This window comes from Fringilla coelebs, assembly GCF_963513975.1.
Source record: "Fringilla coelebs genome assembly, chromosome: 11".
Lineage (NCBI taxonomy): Eukaryota > Metazoa > Chordata > Aves > Passeriformes > Fringillidae > Fringilla > Fringilla coelebs.
The window spans coordinates 12,508,547-12,524,708 of NC_140037.1; the positions used below are offsets into that span (position 1 = coordinate 12,508,547).

General features: G+C 39.3%; 1 protein-coding gene across 1 annotated transcript in view; it reads left to right on the top strand.

Annotated features, from left to right (window-relative positions):
• Positions 1 to 16,162, top strand: part of AMMECR1 (AMMECR nuclear protein 1) — a gene marked incomplete at its 5' end in the record, with an annotated part of 96,273 nt that overhangs the window by 74,514 nt on the left and 5,597 nt on the right. The window contains 3 exons of the mRNA XM_084213032.1: positions 5,490 to 5,604; positions 12,381 to 12,471; positions 14,136 to 14,232. Coding sequence (XP_084069158.1) covers positions 5,490 to 5,604; positions 12,381 to 12,471; positions 14,136 to 14,232 — 303 coding nt within the window. The remainder of the gene's footprint in view (positions 1 to 5,489; positions 5,605 to 12,380; positions 12,472 to 14,135; positions 14,233 to 16,162) is intronic.

The window sequence follows — 16,162 nt, forward strand, 5'->3', positions numbered from 1 at the left end:
GCTATCAAACTTCTTTAAAGTTCAAACTTCTTTAATTCAATCACAAGGATTTTCTGGCATTTCTAAACAGAGTAATTAAACTCCACTACTACTTATTTCCCTAATGTGTGTTCTACTGCTTGTTACCCATTTGCCACATCACATGTAAGAGCCCTAGGTTCTCAAAGACTGAAGCTGACTTTTCTTTTTAAGGCATTTTTATAGCCTACAGGAATTATGGATGGAGAACGCAATACTGTATTTCATTTTGGTTCACCTGCACATACTATCAGGTTGTTCATAGAGCTTCTCTAGTGATATTTTCAGAAAACAAGATGTAGTCTTAAGGAACATAAATATGTAAGGAATATAATTTTTTTCAAATCATCTTGCTGTTTGTCAGTTACTCAAAATTTCTGAGTAACTCTCAAACAATTCCCTTTTCTTTTTATATTTTCAGTGTCTTTTAAGTGTTTGCAAGCTTTTCTATATCCCGTATACAAAGAGGAATGTTCCTTGGAAAATGAAATTACTGATAAACATTTCCTATAGCCAAATAAACTTCATTTGAAGAAAAGCTGAGATTTGTGTAGTATGGCTCAGCTGAAGAAAAACTGATAGTTGAGTAACACTTTGTTTTGGCTTTTTTCCTAACTGGCAATTACTTGATCTTAGGACAGCCAGGACTGCATAAATATTTAACTAGAAAGTCCATGCATATGTGTGCATGCATTTAGTATCTAAAAATAGTTTTCCTTGAACAGGATTCAATTCTGACTTTTTACATGGAGCAGACTCTGTGTTGAAAAACAAATGCCCTTTTATTGGCCACTAGAATTCCTCTTGCTTGGCACTACATCTTTTCAATTCTTCAGTACTATGTACTTCCATTTAGTCAGCAGCAATATATGTAATCTATTTCTGGGCATGAAGGAATAAAGAACAGATGGCCTAGGAAATGCTTTTACAATTATTGGGCTTTTTCTTTACAAGTAGTTTTGAATGCCACCTAATTTTTCCAACTTCTTTTGCTGATTATTTCCACTTACCCTTCCTTAATTCTAAATTTAACATAAAAATTGTGGAGTTAATATTTTTAAAATGTGGCATTTAATATGCCAGATTTCATTAATTTTTCTAGCAGAAGAATTGACAGAAAAATACAGCATTGAACAAAACTGTAAAATCAAATTCTAAGGCTGCAAAAGTACAGACACGTACAGGTTCTCCTGTGCCAGATAAGAGTGTTGCTGACCCACAGTTACATAGTGACGTTTTTATTCTGAGTTCAGACCAGTGACAAGCTTTTGAGGAAAGCAAGCATTGCCTTGTCTTGTTTTCTGCTTGCTGGGAGTTGGTTATGAAGAGGCACATGGCAAGTGCAGTGACGTGTCAGGGGAGACCCAGGTCTGAATTTCCATCTATAGATGTTTGTGGAGCGTGTGAGTTAGATGATAAGGGCTAAACTGCTGCTTGTAGAAACTGTTTCTCTTTCCTGCCCCAACTAGAATGGCAAAAGTAAAAGTTCATGCAAGGATTTTTTTTTTTTCCCCTTGCTGACTAAGTGTTTACATCTGCTGACACTTCTGAGAGTGATGCCAGTCTGTCAAGCATTGAGAGCTGAGACTTGTATAACGTGGAAGCTGCCCTTGAGGAACCACTGGGCACCATCCACTTGTTCCACTGGTCCCATCAGAATAGTCAGAGATGGTGATTTCTTCCCTACCCACAGAGATGAAGTTTAAACTCAAGGATAATGGCTGAGTTCTGAAGGGAAGCATCTCTAATGCCATATGTCTCCTGCTAGCCAGGCATTGGGAAATGCAAAAATGAAAGCACTTCATCTGTGAAGAGATTTTTACAAAGCTGGTGTGCTTTTAGGCTTTGCAAAGCTATCTGGAACTTGCTGTAGAGTTTGGACCATGGTAGCACTAATGGAATGATTGAGAAGATGACTGGTGTTCTAGCTGTAATATAGAGCATGATAAAACAGATCTTGGTTTTTAAAGTCGTGTGCGATGTCCAAACTCGTTAGGAAAAGGTTACAAAGTTTTAAGGTAGTTTTTCTAAAGCTGGCACCTGATAAAATTTTTGTTTCATGAATTTTGTTAGGAGACAGTATTTCATGTGTAGGTAATCAGTATATGCTCTCTTGTTGGCATTTCCCTTCAGTAGATTTTAATTCCAGCTCCTGATTGTCAACACAAGTTTCTCCAGGTAAATTTAGGTTTTACTTACGAAACAACAGAGACAAAAGCTATTTTGAAAGATGGAAAGGGTCTGAAGACAGGCCAGGGAGGATTAAAATCACAGCAATATCTGTGTAGAGTGGTCACAGTGGTGTCAGAGGCTGTTACTCAAATCTCTGGTCGTACTCTGCCGGGCTTCTCACTTACCTCCAGCAGCAGGAGTTCTGAGACAGGATCTGTGCACCAGTGTCTGTAGCTGTGGAGGTGTTGAGAAGAAATTTTCCAGCATGCTGTACAGATGGAATAGCACCTGGCAGTTCAGCAGGAGTTAGTTATAATTGAAATCGCTCTATCATTTGATAGCAATATTTTAGTTCTCATGAGGTGGTTATGTGAAGACAAGGTGTTTGTGCCAGTGTCATTGCTGAAGAATGGAGTAGGCCAGCTGAGCTTGCTGCTCAGCATGTGCTGGTCACTGCATGGCACTGCTTTCTTTGGAAATGAACCACTTGGCTGCCTCTGTGTGCCCAAGGCTTTTTCACCTTTGTGTGCCTTCCTGCTCCCACTGTTCATCTGAAGGTTTCATATCTCAGCTTTTTATCAATATTTAAATATGTCATTATTTCAGTCATCATGTTTCAAATTATTAGCTCAGCATTTAGGTGGGGTAGCTGAGCTGGGGTGTCCTGCACAGAGCCAGGAGTTGATGATCCTGGTGTGTCCCTTCCAACTTAGGATATTCTGTGGTTCTGTGACATATGGCTTACATGAACATGGGATGGGGTTTGTTTCTGCACAACTTGAAGAATATTAAATTACAGATGGTTTATCATCTAGCAATGCCAATGCAGCAGATCTTCAGTGAGTGGGAATTTGCTGGAGACTTCTACTGCTACCTTTGTAGGGATCAGGCTTATACCCACAGCACACAGACAACCTTTGCCTCAGAAAGTTGAAATTTACAGTAGATTTTGGCAGCTGTAGGAATTGGAATTCAAAGACAAACTCCTAGTACCAAGTTGTGCAAAAAAAGAAAAAAAAATCTTTTGAAGGTTTTAAATTCTTGCAATATGGGAAATGTTTTGCTTGGTAAGAGGGATAAATTTCAAGAAACAGACTTAAAGTAATATTAGCAGTATCTGTGCATACAGTTGTTGTGTGGGGATAACTGAATTTGTTGTTTGTTGATAAAATAATGCTTGTCTGTCTGGGTGCTTCTCACTAGAGTGTTCACATAGATTGCTTATGTGACAGAGATGCAGGAGAACTCAGGGAAATGAGCCATCTGTAAATAAGCAAACCTGTAGTAGCAATGTATATGAAGAGGATTAGGGGTTCCAATAATATTTTTTTATTAAATAGGGGGGTAAAATGTTATAAGTGTGTATACATGAACTTACAAAATAAAATTCAGAAGAGTTTTAAAGTACAGTAATCCCATCTCTGACTCAAAATACCTAAGCTATAAATAACTGGATTCCTGGAGAGTTTTCTAGGAATGTACCCCTGGATGTTTGCTGGGACCATGTTCTTGTACTCAGTCATTTTGCTAACTGCTGTTGGTCAGGACTTACTAGTAGATAGACTTAAAACCTAGATAGACTTTTGGTTTGAGCTGTCCCTGTGTTTTGAGTGTCCTCCCTTGACATTTGTATGTTTATTTATTTTCACCACCATGTGGGGGGATTTGAAAGCTGAGTTAGGTTATTGGTATTTTGGGATGTTGTTGGTATGCTGTGGCTATAGGAGTTATCTCTGATGTTGCTCTGAATACCAGAGAGCAGAGGATGGTGACTCTGCCTGGTTTCAAAGCTAGCCTGGAAAATCCCATCAGCATTACCTGCTTTTGATACATCTTCAGTGGAAGTCATTAATTAAATATCATAGCCCTTATGCTTTAAATCTCTTTAGTGTCCCCTGTTCTTCACAGGTCTGTGTAGAAAAGGACTTTGGAGTCTGAGTTTCAATACTATGTTGTGTTTTGTAACATCTGCAACAAAAAATTTGCCTTCCCCCCACCCCAGAATTACGTAGGTTCTATTTTAACTCTTCAGTTTATGGTATTAGTTCTTGATGGGAAACTATTTCTGGTTATACATGTGATGATTTCCTTTAATTAAACTTTACATGTTGTAGTTTTTTTCCTTCCGTGTCCTTATGTGCTCTGATGTAATGAAGTTCAGTTGCTCTTTATAAAAAACGGTGAATTCTGGTGCAAAGCCTGCAGCCATTATTCTAACACCTGGGCCATGGCTGTGATTATATCAGCTAAGGGGCAGCCACTGGCTCTAGGCCAAGTAAAATGATTAAGAACAATCTAATTGTTAGATGAAGCCATGAGATGTGAAGAGCTTGGTAGTATTTCAGTAAGTCTCTTAAATTCTCTTTACTCCTCCAAAAGCTCAGTTAGCAGATCGCTGCTTCTGTTGGAGATGGGCATGTTTTTATTCACATCATATTTCAAAGCTTAAGAGAATAAAAAATTGAGATGCCATCCTCACATTAACCTTCCCTTTGCCAATTTAACTGGTTCTTAACTAAACTTATGCAAGTAGGTTTTACAAGTGTTCTTACTCACGTGTTGCTTGCTGTGTGTTTGCAGGCGTGCTGGCCGTGCGCAGGTAGCTCCCTCGGTGTGGGTTTTACCCCTGTAGGTGTGTTTGTCTGTGGAATGGTATCCATGTCATCCATGGATTAGCTGTTTGCAAGCTTCCCTGTTACTAATCATGACATCTGCTTTGCAGAACTTCCTCAAGTCCTCTAGGTTTACAGGTCTGTAGAGCCCTTGGATGTTTTCACCTTTTTAAATTCACCTTTTCTAGTAAGCATGAATATTAGTCTTTTTTAGAGAATATTCCTCTTATTTGGATTTTTTTTTTTCACTGAATAATTAAATTCTACAATTTGATTACTGTATTGTTTGGTCACTGCAGGCTATAGAACTTTCCCCTTCACTTTGTGTTGAGAAGTTTAATCCTTTTTGAAAGGGGTTTACAAGTTGCAAGTGGAAGAGCTATTGCTTTTGTAACTTTTTTTCAAAAGCTTTCTGCTTCTGTAATAATGAGATTGTCACAGTAGCAAAACCAGCTCAGGAAGGAATGACCCTCAGAACATCATCTGATTGGCCAGCCAAGAACCAAAACAAATGTCTAAGGAAAAAGCTGGAAATATTGATCAGAGTGTATGTTACACTGGTGACTGGATAATCAAACTGGTCATCATTTCATCAGGATTTTTTTTTCTCCTTTATACTCTTCAGATTATATCCTTGAAATTTAAAAAAAAAAAAAATCCTTTGAAATTCTGTTTTGTCTTCAACAGTGCCCTTAAAGATAGTCGTTTCCCCCCAATGACGAGGGATGAGCTGCCACGGCTTTTCTGCTCAGTGTCTCTACTCACTAACTTTGAAGATGTGTGTGACTACATGGATTGGGAGGTAAGAATGTCGGATATCTTTCATGAAAATGAACATCTGTAGCTGAAGTAACACTGTTCAAATGATCTGCATGTATTAGTGTAGCTGTCACTGGTTTGCACTCTGTACACATGGGTATGCATGGATTCAAAAGGCACTTTTTGATAAAACTGTTGTCACCTCAAGAGTCTGAGCCGTGCAAATGGAATAAAGTTGTGGTTTTGTCCACAGAGACACTCAGAGTGGTCTGCATAGGTGTCTTGATGTCTAAGACTCCATCAAGGAAGGTGTTTGAGCAAGGCTGTCCTGAGGTCTCATTTGCAGCATCTGCCTGATAGATCAGTCCATTGACTCTGGAAAGGGGTGTTCCAGTGTGGAAGTTAGCAGTCTGATGTACACTTCCAGAAACAAAATGCACAAAATTGCAGTCCCAGAACAAGCTGCTTCATTTAGCTTGTAGAGACATTCGTCTTCCCCCAAACTTGGTTTACTTTCAGAGTGAGTGTCCTGCACAGACCTCCCAAAGCCTTTGTACAGTGAGGCCACAGAAATCGTTGCTCTCAGGCCGCTTACGCATGGAGCTGAATCTGTTCTAATTGCCAGGTTCTAGGAAACCTGCATGCATCCTCTTGGAACAGCAGCATAAAAGAGATTAAAAAGCACATGCTGACGTGTGTATGACAGTGTATACTGATGGAAGTGTTAGTCTGTAATGTTCTTTTCCCCAAATTATTTAGCATTAGATGCTTGCAAAAAACAGGTATTTGACTTAAGATGAACTCCTCATCTCAGTCATCATGTTGCATTCCTCATTCCTCTTTGAATCTGTGTTTGAGTGGACATAAGAAAAATTTTGAAATTGTCATAGAATAGCAGACATTATAATACCAGAGATGCCACAAAAGCTACAGTATTTGCCTTTAATAATAACTTTGCCTGACTAAATATTTAGAACTAAATATTTAGAATATTTAGGAGAAAAAGAGGCTTTCTGTTGTATTTAGAGATAAAAAATGTACATTCAATAGCAATTGCTCTTGTTAGAACTGTAACAGACCCCACTGTCTCAGAAGGAGGGTATCAGCAGTAACCTCAGCAGTATGGATTTTACAGTAGCTGAAAATTGACAAAGTATTTATCCTTAAGGAAAAGCTGAAAGCAAAGCCTGTGTTCAGAAATCCACTTTCCCTTGGAAAGACTGGTTTTAGCTTTGTTCCTTGGGCAACTGCTGATTCATAACTAATATTGATTCATAACTAATATGGAAAAAAGGAGGTTTTTACTTTCTGTGCACTTTCTATATTTTTCTGCAGAACTTGTGGGACCTTAACAACAGTGTAAGTAAGCATAATGCAGAACTCTAGTGTGTCTGAATTCTGATTGATTTTATGGATTCCTACAGTTGTTCTTATTGGAAACCCCTGACTTACAAGGGCAAAATGCAGGGGTCAAAAATATAAAAGGCCTTGAGCTTAGTTGCTCTATTTCATTTAAGGTTTTCTGGTGGTGAGTTGTTAAAACCCTTCATAAATTCCTACAGTTGTGAGAAATGGTCCCAAACTTGGTTTCTGTACAAAAGGACCCAGAGGAGGGGGGTGACATGTAAATATGAGATTATAAAATTTGTGGTTGTTAGTCCTTAAAAGAGTGATTCATCACTGTGTGTGCCTGGCAGTGAGATAGCTTATGTCACCCATGTGTCTTTTAAGAGAGCTGCAGTTATGCAGTATTAATGGAAAAAGGACATTTCAGGATGTCTAGAGTATGATGTAAAGACAGTGTCTGCATCTTTCATCTCCTGTCATGCTGGGATCATCCTGAGAAACATCAGCCTAGTTAGGAGTCCCTGTTTTTGTAGGTGTGCTGCTGATGATCTTGTGGGAGTCAGGTCAGCAATTTGCTGACACCGGTCACAATATTTCAAAATTACCAATTCAGACAACTCAGTGCTCTGAGAGACTTTGAGACAATGTCATCTGAAGTCAGGAGTGAAGCTGTCTGGAGACAGCTCAGGAGTGTCTTCTCTGTGCTGAAGCAGAGTGATGGATTTTTTCCTCACATTAAAAAATTACCTTCCCAAACAAAATAAATGAATATTTCAGCTGTAAAAAGCAATGTGAAACACTTTAGCGGCAGAAACTTCCATCAAGTAAACAGAAGATCTGTGTGAATTCACTGCTGTTAGTTCCCACATGACTTCTCAAATTTTCATCTTTTATAAAAGTAATTAGAGGAAAGTACACATCTTTAAAGGACCACTTCAGTGCCACGTTCACAGGGATGCTTCCTGAAATACAACTTAGCATTCTTACATACCGGTGACTTTGTCTGAGTTGCAGTGCTGAGGAGATGTAGGACTTCGAAAGGAACACTGGGAGTGCAAGAGCTGCATCTCCAGTTCTGCTTCACAGAGCCCATGACAGACCACTGTGGCCCAGTTGCTGCCTGGGATGGAGCTGCACAGTTGCACTGCCTTTCCACCTCAGAGAAATGGACAGCATGAAAAACTCAAAGATGTGGGGGTTTTGTTGATACTACTGCTCTTTAATAAAAGATCAGACAGCAAAGGACTAGTTACAAGACAAGTCATAAAGACCTTTTATTTTTAAACATGTGCTGTTGACAGCAGTCATTCCTTCCCTACATGAAGTAATTCAGACCTGCTGATTCAGATCCTCCTCATTTTGTATTAGGAGATCCTAAAGCATTGCAACTGTATGTAATTCTAACAACAAAGTTTATGGCTAGACTTGAGCAGTAGCTCTTCCTTAAAATACTTGGAGAGAGCTCTTTGCCTCAAGGTTGCTGTTCTTCAGTAAAGTAAAATCTGCAGAATTGTACATGCTGTCTTGATACAAAAGGCCTTTAACCTGTGTGCACTGGTTCAAATATTAGCTTGAATAGTTGCAGCCAGTAACGATGCCTGGAAGGCAGCTTTTCATCGTTGACAAAGTGGGTATATTCTAGAGTTGTGGAAGTTCTTTCCTGCCTGCAAGTGCAGCGACACCAGTGGCTCTCAGCTTCTGTTCTGTAGAACTGAGAAGAAAGTCTGGATCGCAATATGTTATTCTCTTTGGACAATATTCAGTGATTCCATGGATGTAAATGAATGATTATGCTTGACATGAAGTAGAGAACAAACCTCCTGAGGAGTCTTTTTCCTCTGTTATTAAATCAGAATATAGTATTTAGATGCTACTAAAGATGGTCAGAAAGAAGCCAGCATATTTGCTGCAAATGTGGTGCTAAAAAGCTGTAGAATTGAGCTAATGCCAAGTGGGATCAGCTTCAAGAAAATAGCAATAGTCACTTCATCTGAAGGTTTCCATTTCCAAAACATTTGTGTACAGCTATTTCCATAGAATTAGTCAGGTAAATAAAGGGGAAAGTTACTGTTCTGTGGTATCACAAGGAATAGTGTGCAAGTTCTAGGTCAGGTTTTTTGTTGGAAAAAAAGGAAAAAACCTTTTTTCTAGGTTGGTGCAGAGATTGAGCTGACAAAAGAAGGGCTGTCCCTAACTCAGAGCAGGGTGTCACAGTGGCACTGGCACGTGGGCACGGGCTGTGCAGCGGGTCTGAGGTTCAGAACATAGAAAGTAGGTGGACAAAAGGAACAGGCAGATGCTTGTTCCTGTCACCAAGGGGTGTTGCACTGCTCCAGCTTTGGAGCATTCCATGTGGATTCTCTGTAACAGGCTCTTTGTTACCTGCTTTAATGTATTTCTGAACAACTGTTTTACAATTAATTGATCATAAACTAATTAGTGGTGATTGCATGCAAATAGCTTACAGATTTCAGTACAGTAGATATAACCAAACAGAACCATTATTTGGATGATAATTTACTGCACAGTGGAGTCCACAGAAACTTAAATGTCAACAAGGCCTGATGTTTAGGTGCTTATCCAAATTCCCCATGGACAGTCTAATGAGAATAATGTTATTTCTTCCTCTCAGTGTGGTTGGAGAGTCAGTCCAAAAGGAACAAATTAAGGAACTGGTTTTGGAGCCTTGGGGCAGAACAATCCCTCAGGAGAGTTGCTTCAGCTTTGGTGTCAGAGGGGCCTTTGGAACCAATTTTTCTTAGATATATAAAGAGAGAGGTATTGTGGGCGGTAATCTGGCTAGTGCCACAGGCACTTGGCAAAACAGTAAATGTGGCATGTATATGTTTTCTCTCATCCCAAGGTGTATGGGAATAAAGAATTCATTAAAAAATAATATGTATAAATGAATATGAATATGTTTAAATACACAAGATGGTGAAGTTTTATAAAGGTCATTTCAGAAGTAAAATAATGTAGTTTAATGCAATCCTTAGATGTAATGGAAGGTCTATTGATTTAATTAATATTGTCACAGAACCTAATTTTAGATGGCCTCTGGCCATTTACACAACTGATCAGAAAGTTTATAAGCACAAGTACTGCTTATATAGAACACAGTATTTCATGCTGTAAAACTCCACAGATACATTTCTATTGTCAGAGATTGTTTTTTGCCTAAGTCTCTCCTTATCTTGCTTTCCTCTCCCAATAGCAACAATTTAAATAGGTTCCTATCCACGTGGGAGGCTGAAGCAGCAATTGTGTGGTCCCTTTTCAGCTCCAGAGGCTACCTGTAGGCAGTTGTTTCCCTAATGAATGGTAATAGGTGAGGCAGAACTCCAGCTCTATCTGCACAAGATTGGTTTTGTTTTTCTAAACTTCACAGACAGATGCTGTTGTTCTACAGAACGCTGCCTGTAGTGCATCAGTATTTTTAGTCTGAGAAGCAGAGGCTGTGTAGGAAGGTGTGTGCTGGTCCTGGTAGCAGGACAGTTAATGCCATCCACAGACCCAGCCACTGCCTCCCATGGTGGAGAGGGCTATTTTGGGAAATCTCACAGAAGTTTGCATCAGTTGAGCAGCGGTCTCTTGAGGAAAATAAATTCCACACCATGCCCATGGCAGTCTTAGTGTGGATTATTTTTACTTTGCTTGTGTGGTTTCCATTTATTTAACTCAAGCCTGTTAGCTGGAATTGAACAATGAAAAGCTGTTTGTCCTGCTCAGCTACACAGTTGGAATTCATGCTCCACAGGATGCTATGAAATTCTCCCCTGCTGTACATCCCTTTTTCTACAGACATGGGCCTAAAAGTCCATTAAAATGGTTAATGGGAAACATCCAGAGCAGTGATGCAATTTCCATGTTGCATCATACTTCAATGCATCACTAGTGCTCTGGTTATGATGCAAAACACTTGTGTAGCATTTAGAATGCCATATTCTGCAGGATTTAAAGGTGTGCAAACCCTGGAAAGATTTAATCTTAGTACTGAATATACACAGTTACAAAATCACCAGCTGCAGAAACTTACTGGTTTGGGCATAAACTCTGTAGGCTGTTTTCAGCTTCTAACATAATTTCATTTTACTTTCAGGCCTTTGGGTTTATAATTATATCTTCTGAGTATACAGATTTAATCTCTCTGGTGCTTACATATATCCATGTAATAAGAGTTGGGGTTTAGGAATGGTTGGTAATGAAATAATATGTTAAAAGTTGCAGTGAATTAAATTTGTTTGTCACAAAGTTACATTTTTCCTATTTATGGACAATGTTAGATTCATAGGGAAGAATGGTTGTGGCCGTGGCCAGCCACAAGGGACTCTTCCTCTCATCTCCCCTGCTTATATCACATATAAAGAATGAAAAGTTTAAAAATTGAAGTCTTAATATAAGCAAATATGTTAATTGAAGAAGGGGTTTGAAGAAAGGGTAGAGCTTTGTAAATATTCCTTATTTGTTTTTTGACTGCCCTGCAATTATGGTAAAGTAAGTAAATTGTAACTGGAGAAAATGTTACAGCATTTTGGATTAAATTTGTGTCCTCAAGGATGTGCCACACCAAACAACGTGATATCCTTTTAAAACATTGACTCATTTTCACATGCAGTGTTGGGATTCAAATGGAAATAACATCTTGGTTATGTGGGCATAAAAATGTCCATCTAATAATGCTTTGTGTTTGTGCACAGAATTCAAAAGCAGCTGAAAACCTTCTGGCAATGGAATATCTTTTATGGCCTGATCCCAGTGCAGGTACTCTCCACAGAATTACTGTAACCTGAAAACAGGGGCCTTAAACAATGCCCTGGAAAGGTGCCCAGCCTCTTGGTTCTTTTTCTCCCAGTATTTTCAGCATTTTGATTTTTATCTATATCCAGCTCCTTGGTAGTAGTAATCTTGGTTTCTGTGCTGTCATATTGTCACCTTACAATTCTTAGTAGCGCAGAAACAGGAGTTTGAGGCTGGGTGCTTTGTAATATTTCCATTTTCTCCTCATACATGAGGTGAAATTTTAAAGGCTCCAGGCTCGAGTCCATAGTGTGACAAATCTTTGACTGTTCAGTTGCTGCTTTGAACAAAATTAATGCTCTTAATTGAAGCCTCATTAGATTTGGCAGCTGTTTTGCCTGCAGATTATAGCTGGTGACCAGGTGATTTTATCAGCAACAACAATGGTGACAGTGTCAGAGGAGACAGAACAACTTTAGCTCCTCAGCTGGATTTCCTCCAGCCCAGGAATGAAGCTCTGTGGTGGGGAGCAGAGGAACATCCTGTGTACCTGTGCTGCTGCTGAGCTTACATGGCAGTAAGTGAACACCTCTCCAAAACATGACACCCACTGCCGTGCCACCTCCTTGAAACTCTGTGAAATGCTGTTAACCACTGTTCTGGATTTTACCATGTCAGTTCCCATGTTGTCTCTTTTCTCTGGTGATGTACTAATGGAGTGCCAATCTCTTGCAGGTGGGTGTACATGGCATTAGAATAGAGTTCATCAACGAGAAAGGATCAAAGCGCACGGCCACCTACTTACCCGAGGTTGCCAAGGAGCAAGGTCATTGTTGCACTTTATTTCCTATGATCTGCTGAAGAGTTTAAACATACCTGTAAATCTAAAATGCAGTATTTGACCTTGCACTGATGTCAGATGATTGAGCAATGTTTGATTGTAAGAAGACTCATCTATAAAATGCCAATTACATGCCTGTGTCAGTCTCCTAGAGGGTTTCAGTAAACTGTGGCTGTTTTTTGAGGCAGTCATAAATGCATGAAGCTATAGGAAAATGAAATGTGGAGGAATGGTACAGTGCTGTCAGCCAGGCTAACAGCTGATAAAAGCTGCCAATTTCTGTGTGCCTGCTAGGCTGGGATATAAGGGAGATGCAGAAGCTCTGTTAAGCATTGGGATGGCTGGGCAATTATCTCAATCATTATTTATTCCTGATGATCAAGTTGTTTTTCATTTAGGTACTTTCTGCTGGTACTCAATTCCTCTTACAAACACTGACTTCCCAGGGTTTTTGATGGATGGAAGGAAATGATTTTCAATATGGAAGTACAAAAGAATGTTGTTAAAAGTCCTTTTAACAGAGGCACAGAGTTAAATTTGTGAATTAAAAAAACTAGAGTAGACTTAGTTGAACAGTCTTATGCTGACTCTGAGCAGTCACTGTGTTTTTTTATTTCCAAGGTTGATAGTGTGTCTCAGTCGTTTATAGTTTGCATTACTGCTGCTTTTTGCCTTTTTTTTTTTTAGCTTTTTATATATAAGTTCATCTACAAAGAGTTCAGCTGATACCTTTGCTGAGAATTCTTTTTAATTGATAATTCTGTTTCCAGATAGTTTCATAAAAGTCTAGGGGTGTTCCAAGCTTTTTTTAAAATTCAGGAATTGTGGGGGAAATGTGTCTAAATTTACGAATAGTTTTAGTAGACCATGAATTGCAATCTGATTCTTTAGAATCTCCAGAACTACTAATTTATATTTTATATGTGCCCAAATCTACTGTGGTTTTTGCAGGTTTTTTAATGTAACAATGTGACTAATTATTGCATCTTTAGGAAATAACATGTCTAACTAACAGCTATTTAAAATATGAGAGTTTTTTAAATAAATAGGAGGTTTGGATAGCATGAAGATTTTTATTGAGAACAGTAATGAATCTGTATTTTAAATCCATCACTTCTTTCCTATAATATGTAGTTGTAGACACCTATAATATGTAGTTGTTCTAAAATCAGCCATATCTCTGTAAAGTGAAGTGATGTTTATGAAGAAGTCTGATTTCAAGTTCTCTGCACATGTTCAGCTAATTATTATTTTAAATGTTGTACATAAATTTAGTTTTCCATATTCTATAGCCATTTATAATGTCAAAAGTGGCTGTGATACATGATCATACCAGAATGTTTTGGAAAAGTTTAGTTTTGTATCACACCCATTTTAGGACACTTGGGTAGAGTGGGTTCACTTTTAATATATTTCAGCTATGAGATGAGAAATGTATGTTGTTTGTAGAGTGAGCTGTGTGTGTAAAGAAATCCTAAGTGTGGTGTTTCCTTCAGCAGTCCTGAAGTAGGGAGGAATGTTTTGGTTTATCCCAAATGCCAGCAGAGCCCTTGCACTCTCAACAGCACCACACACTGTACTGTGCTTTTGCAACATCTGTTCCTATTGCTTCATTTCTCACTAATTTGTGCTACTGTAAAATTCAACAGGATGGGACCACATTCAAACCATAGATTCCTTGTTGAGGAAAGGAGGCTACAAAGCTCCGATTACTAATGAATTCAGGAAAACAATAAAGCTAACCAGGTATGCACTGGGATACCACACACAGCCCTGTTCTTGTAATGCTGGGAGGTGCTCCTTCCTGGTAAGTGCTCCTGCAGATGGTAATGGTAAACTGTCCTGGATGTGTCATTCAGGATTGCTTTGTTCCACAAGAGCAGTACAGACTTAGGAGAAGCTCCCTAAGCAGGGAGTAAGAGGTGGCTGTTCAGTACCATGATATGTCAGGTTCCTGCAGATCTGGGCTGATAACTCTGCATGTTCACAGCTGGTTTAGCTCTGGCTTCTCACAGAGGGATCTTTGGCTGTAGTGGGTGTTCAGGGCTGTGGTTAACAGGGACCACTTGCTCTTGTTAGATTTATTTGGGCAGATGGTGCATGGTGGGGCTGCTGCTGTATTGCCATGGAGGCCCCTCAGAGCCCTAATCTGCTGGATCCTCAGAGAAAGCTCTGGGCTCTGCCCTGTGGAGTACAGGCTTCTTCCCTAATCCTGAGGTGTGAGACATGCAAGCCATGCACTGCTTCCACAGCCAGTGTTGTAGTGAAACTGTGTCAGGGTATTCCCAGGAGTGAGGACAAGAATTTAATATTTTATTTCATAAAAGTTTCGTTTGGTTTTGCTAATTTAATAAAACGTGTTCTTGAGGGCTCCTTAGTGTGTGGCAGCCAAGGTATTTCAGAATTAGCAGTAGATACTCTGCCCATAATATTGTCCTTAGGTAGTGAAGGGTAGAGGAGTCTGTATGAATGTCTGTAGGAATGGTTTAAAGCTATTTATTTGTATAAGCCTGCAGTGTAAAAAGACTGCTGAACTCCAGTTATTTAGTCATGCATGGAGAAATAGGATTTTTTTAAATCTTAGGTTATAAGGAAGTTTTGACCATTTGTCTTCTTCAAGAGAAAAAGACTTTGGGTCTCAATGAGTGTTTGGAATTCTGGATTCTTATGGGAACCTAACTACTGTGGAGTAGCTCTAAGTAAGGGAAACATTTTATTCTGAAGGTTAAATTAGGGAGGAAGGATTTACAGAAGCCAGCTAAATTTCCAAGTGCAGAACCTCAGTCTCCCTTTAATTCATACCAGCTGTACACCTTGTTATCTTATTTTCAAGAAGAGTATCTGGAGATAGCTGAGGGCAAGAGTAGTAATGCAATAGATCATTTCTGTGCACCTCAGCAAATAAGGAGCATATTTTTCCATTAAACAAAAATTTTATATAGCACATGTTTTCTTCCTGCTGCACTATTTTGCTTGGAGCAATGGCATGGAGCACAAAACCAAACAAAAAACCCCTAAAGTTCACCCCCACTCCTCCCAAAAAAAACCTACAAAAAGCCTTATATTTAGTGTAATTAAGTTCACAACAATGAAACTGCTACCACAATCAATTGCCTGATAAGTGAAATGAGCAAACCATAATTTTTTTCAACGTTCAGAAAAAGGGGTTTTTTGACTGTCTGTTTTACTTGCTCAAAATCTCAGATACTGCTGACAGATTAGAAACAGCATTATTAAAATACTAATTGTTTTCCAGCACTAGACAACCTGTTTTAGAACCTCAGTTTAATAATTTATTGTCATACATGAAAATATCTACTGGAGGAGTGAATAAGGGCCTTTAACTTCTTTTTCAAGTTTTCTGAATTAAAGTAAACATCCTGTGTGTGCAGAAAGGTTTAGGCTGATCATGAGTCTGTCACTCCCTTCAGATTCACAGCCAGAAGTTCTGGCAATGGTTTGAAACAGTGGCACAGAGGCACTCAGAGCAGTCAGAGGGGTCTGGAATGCAGAGGTCAGCAGCTGGGGATTCTCTGCCATCTGCAGAGCTGTGCAGGGGCTGTGCTGCTGCCTCTGATGGTGCTCACTGTCACCTGCAGAGCCCCTCCTTGTTTCCCTAGGGGGGAGTTCCATTCACTGGGTGCCATGTACCATCCACAGATTATAGAAAAGCTGC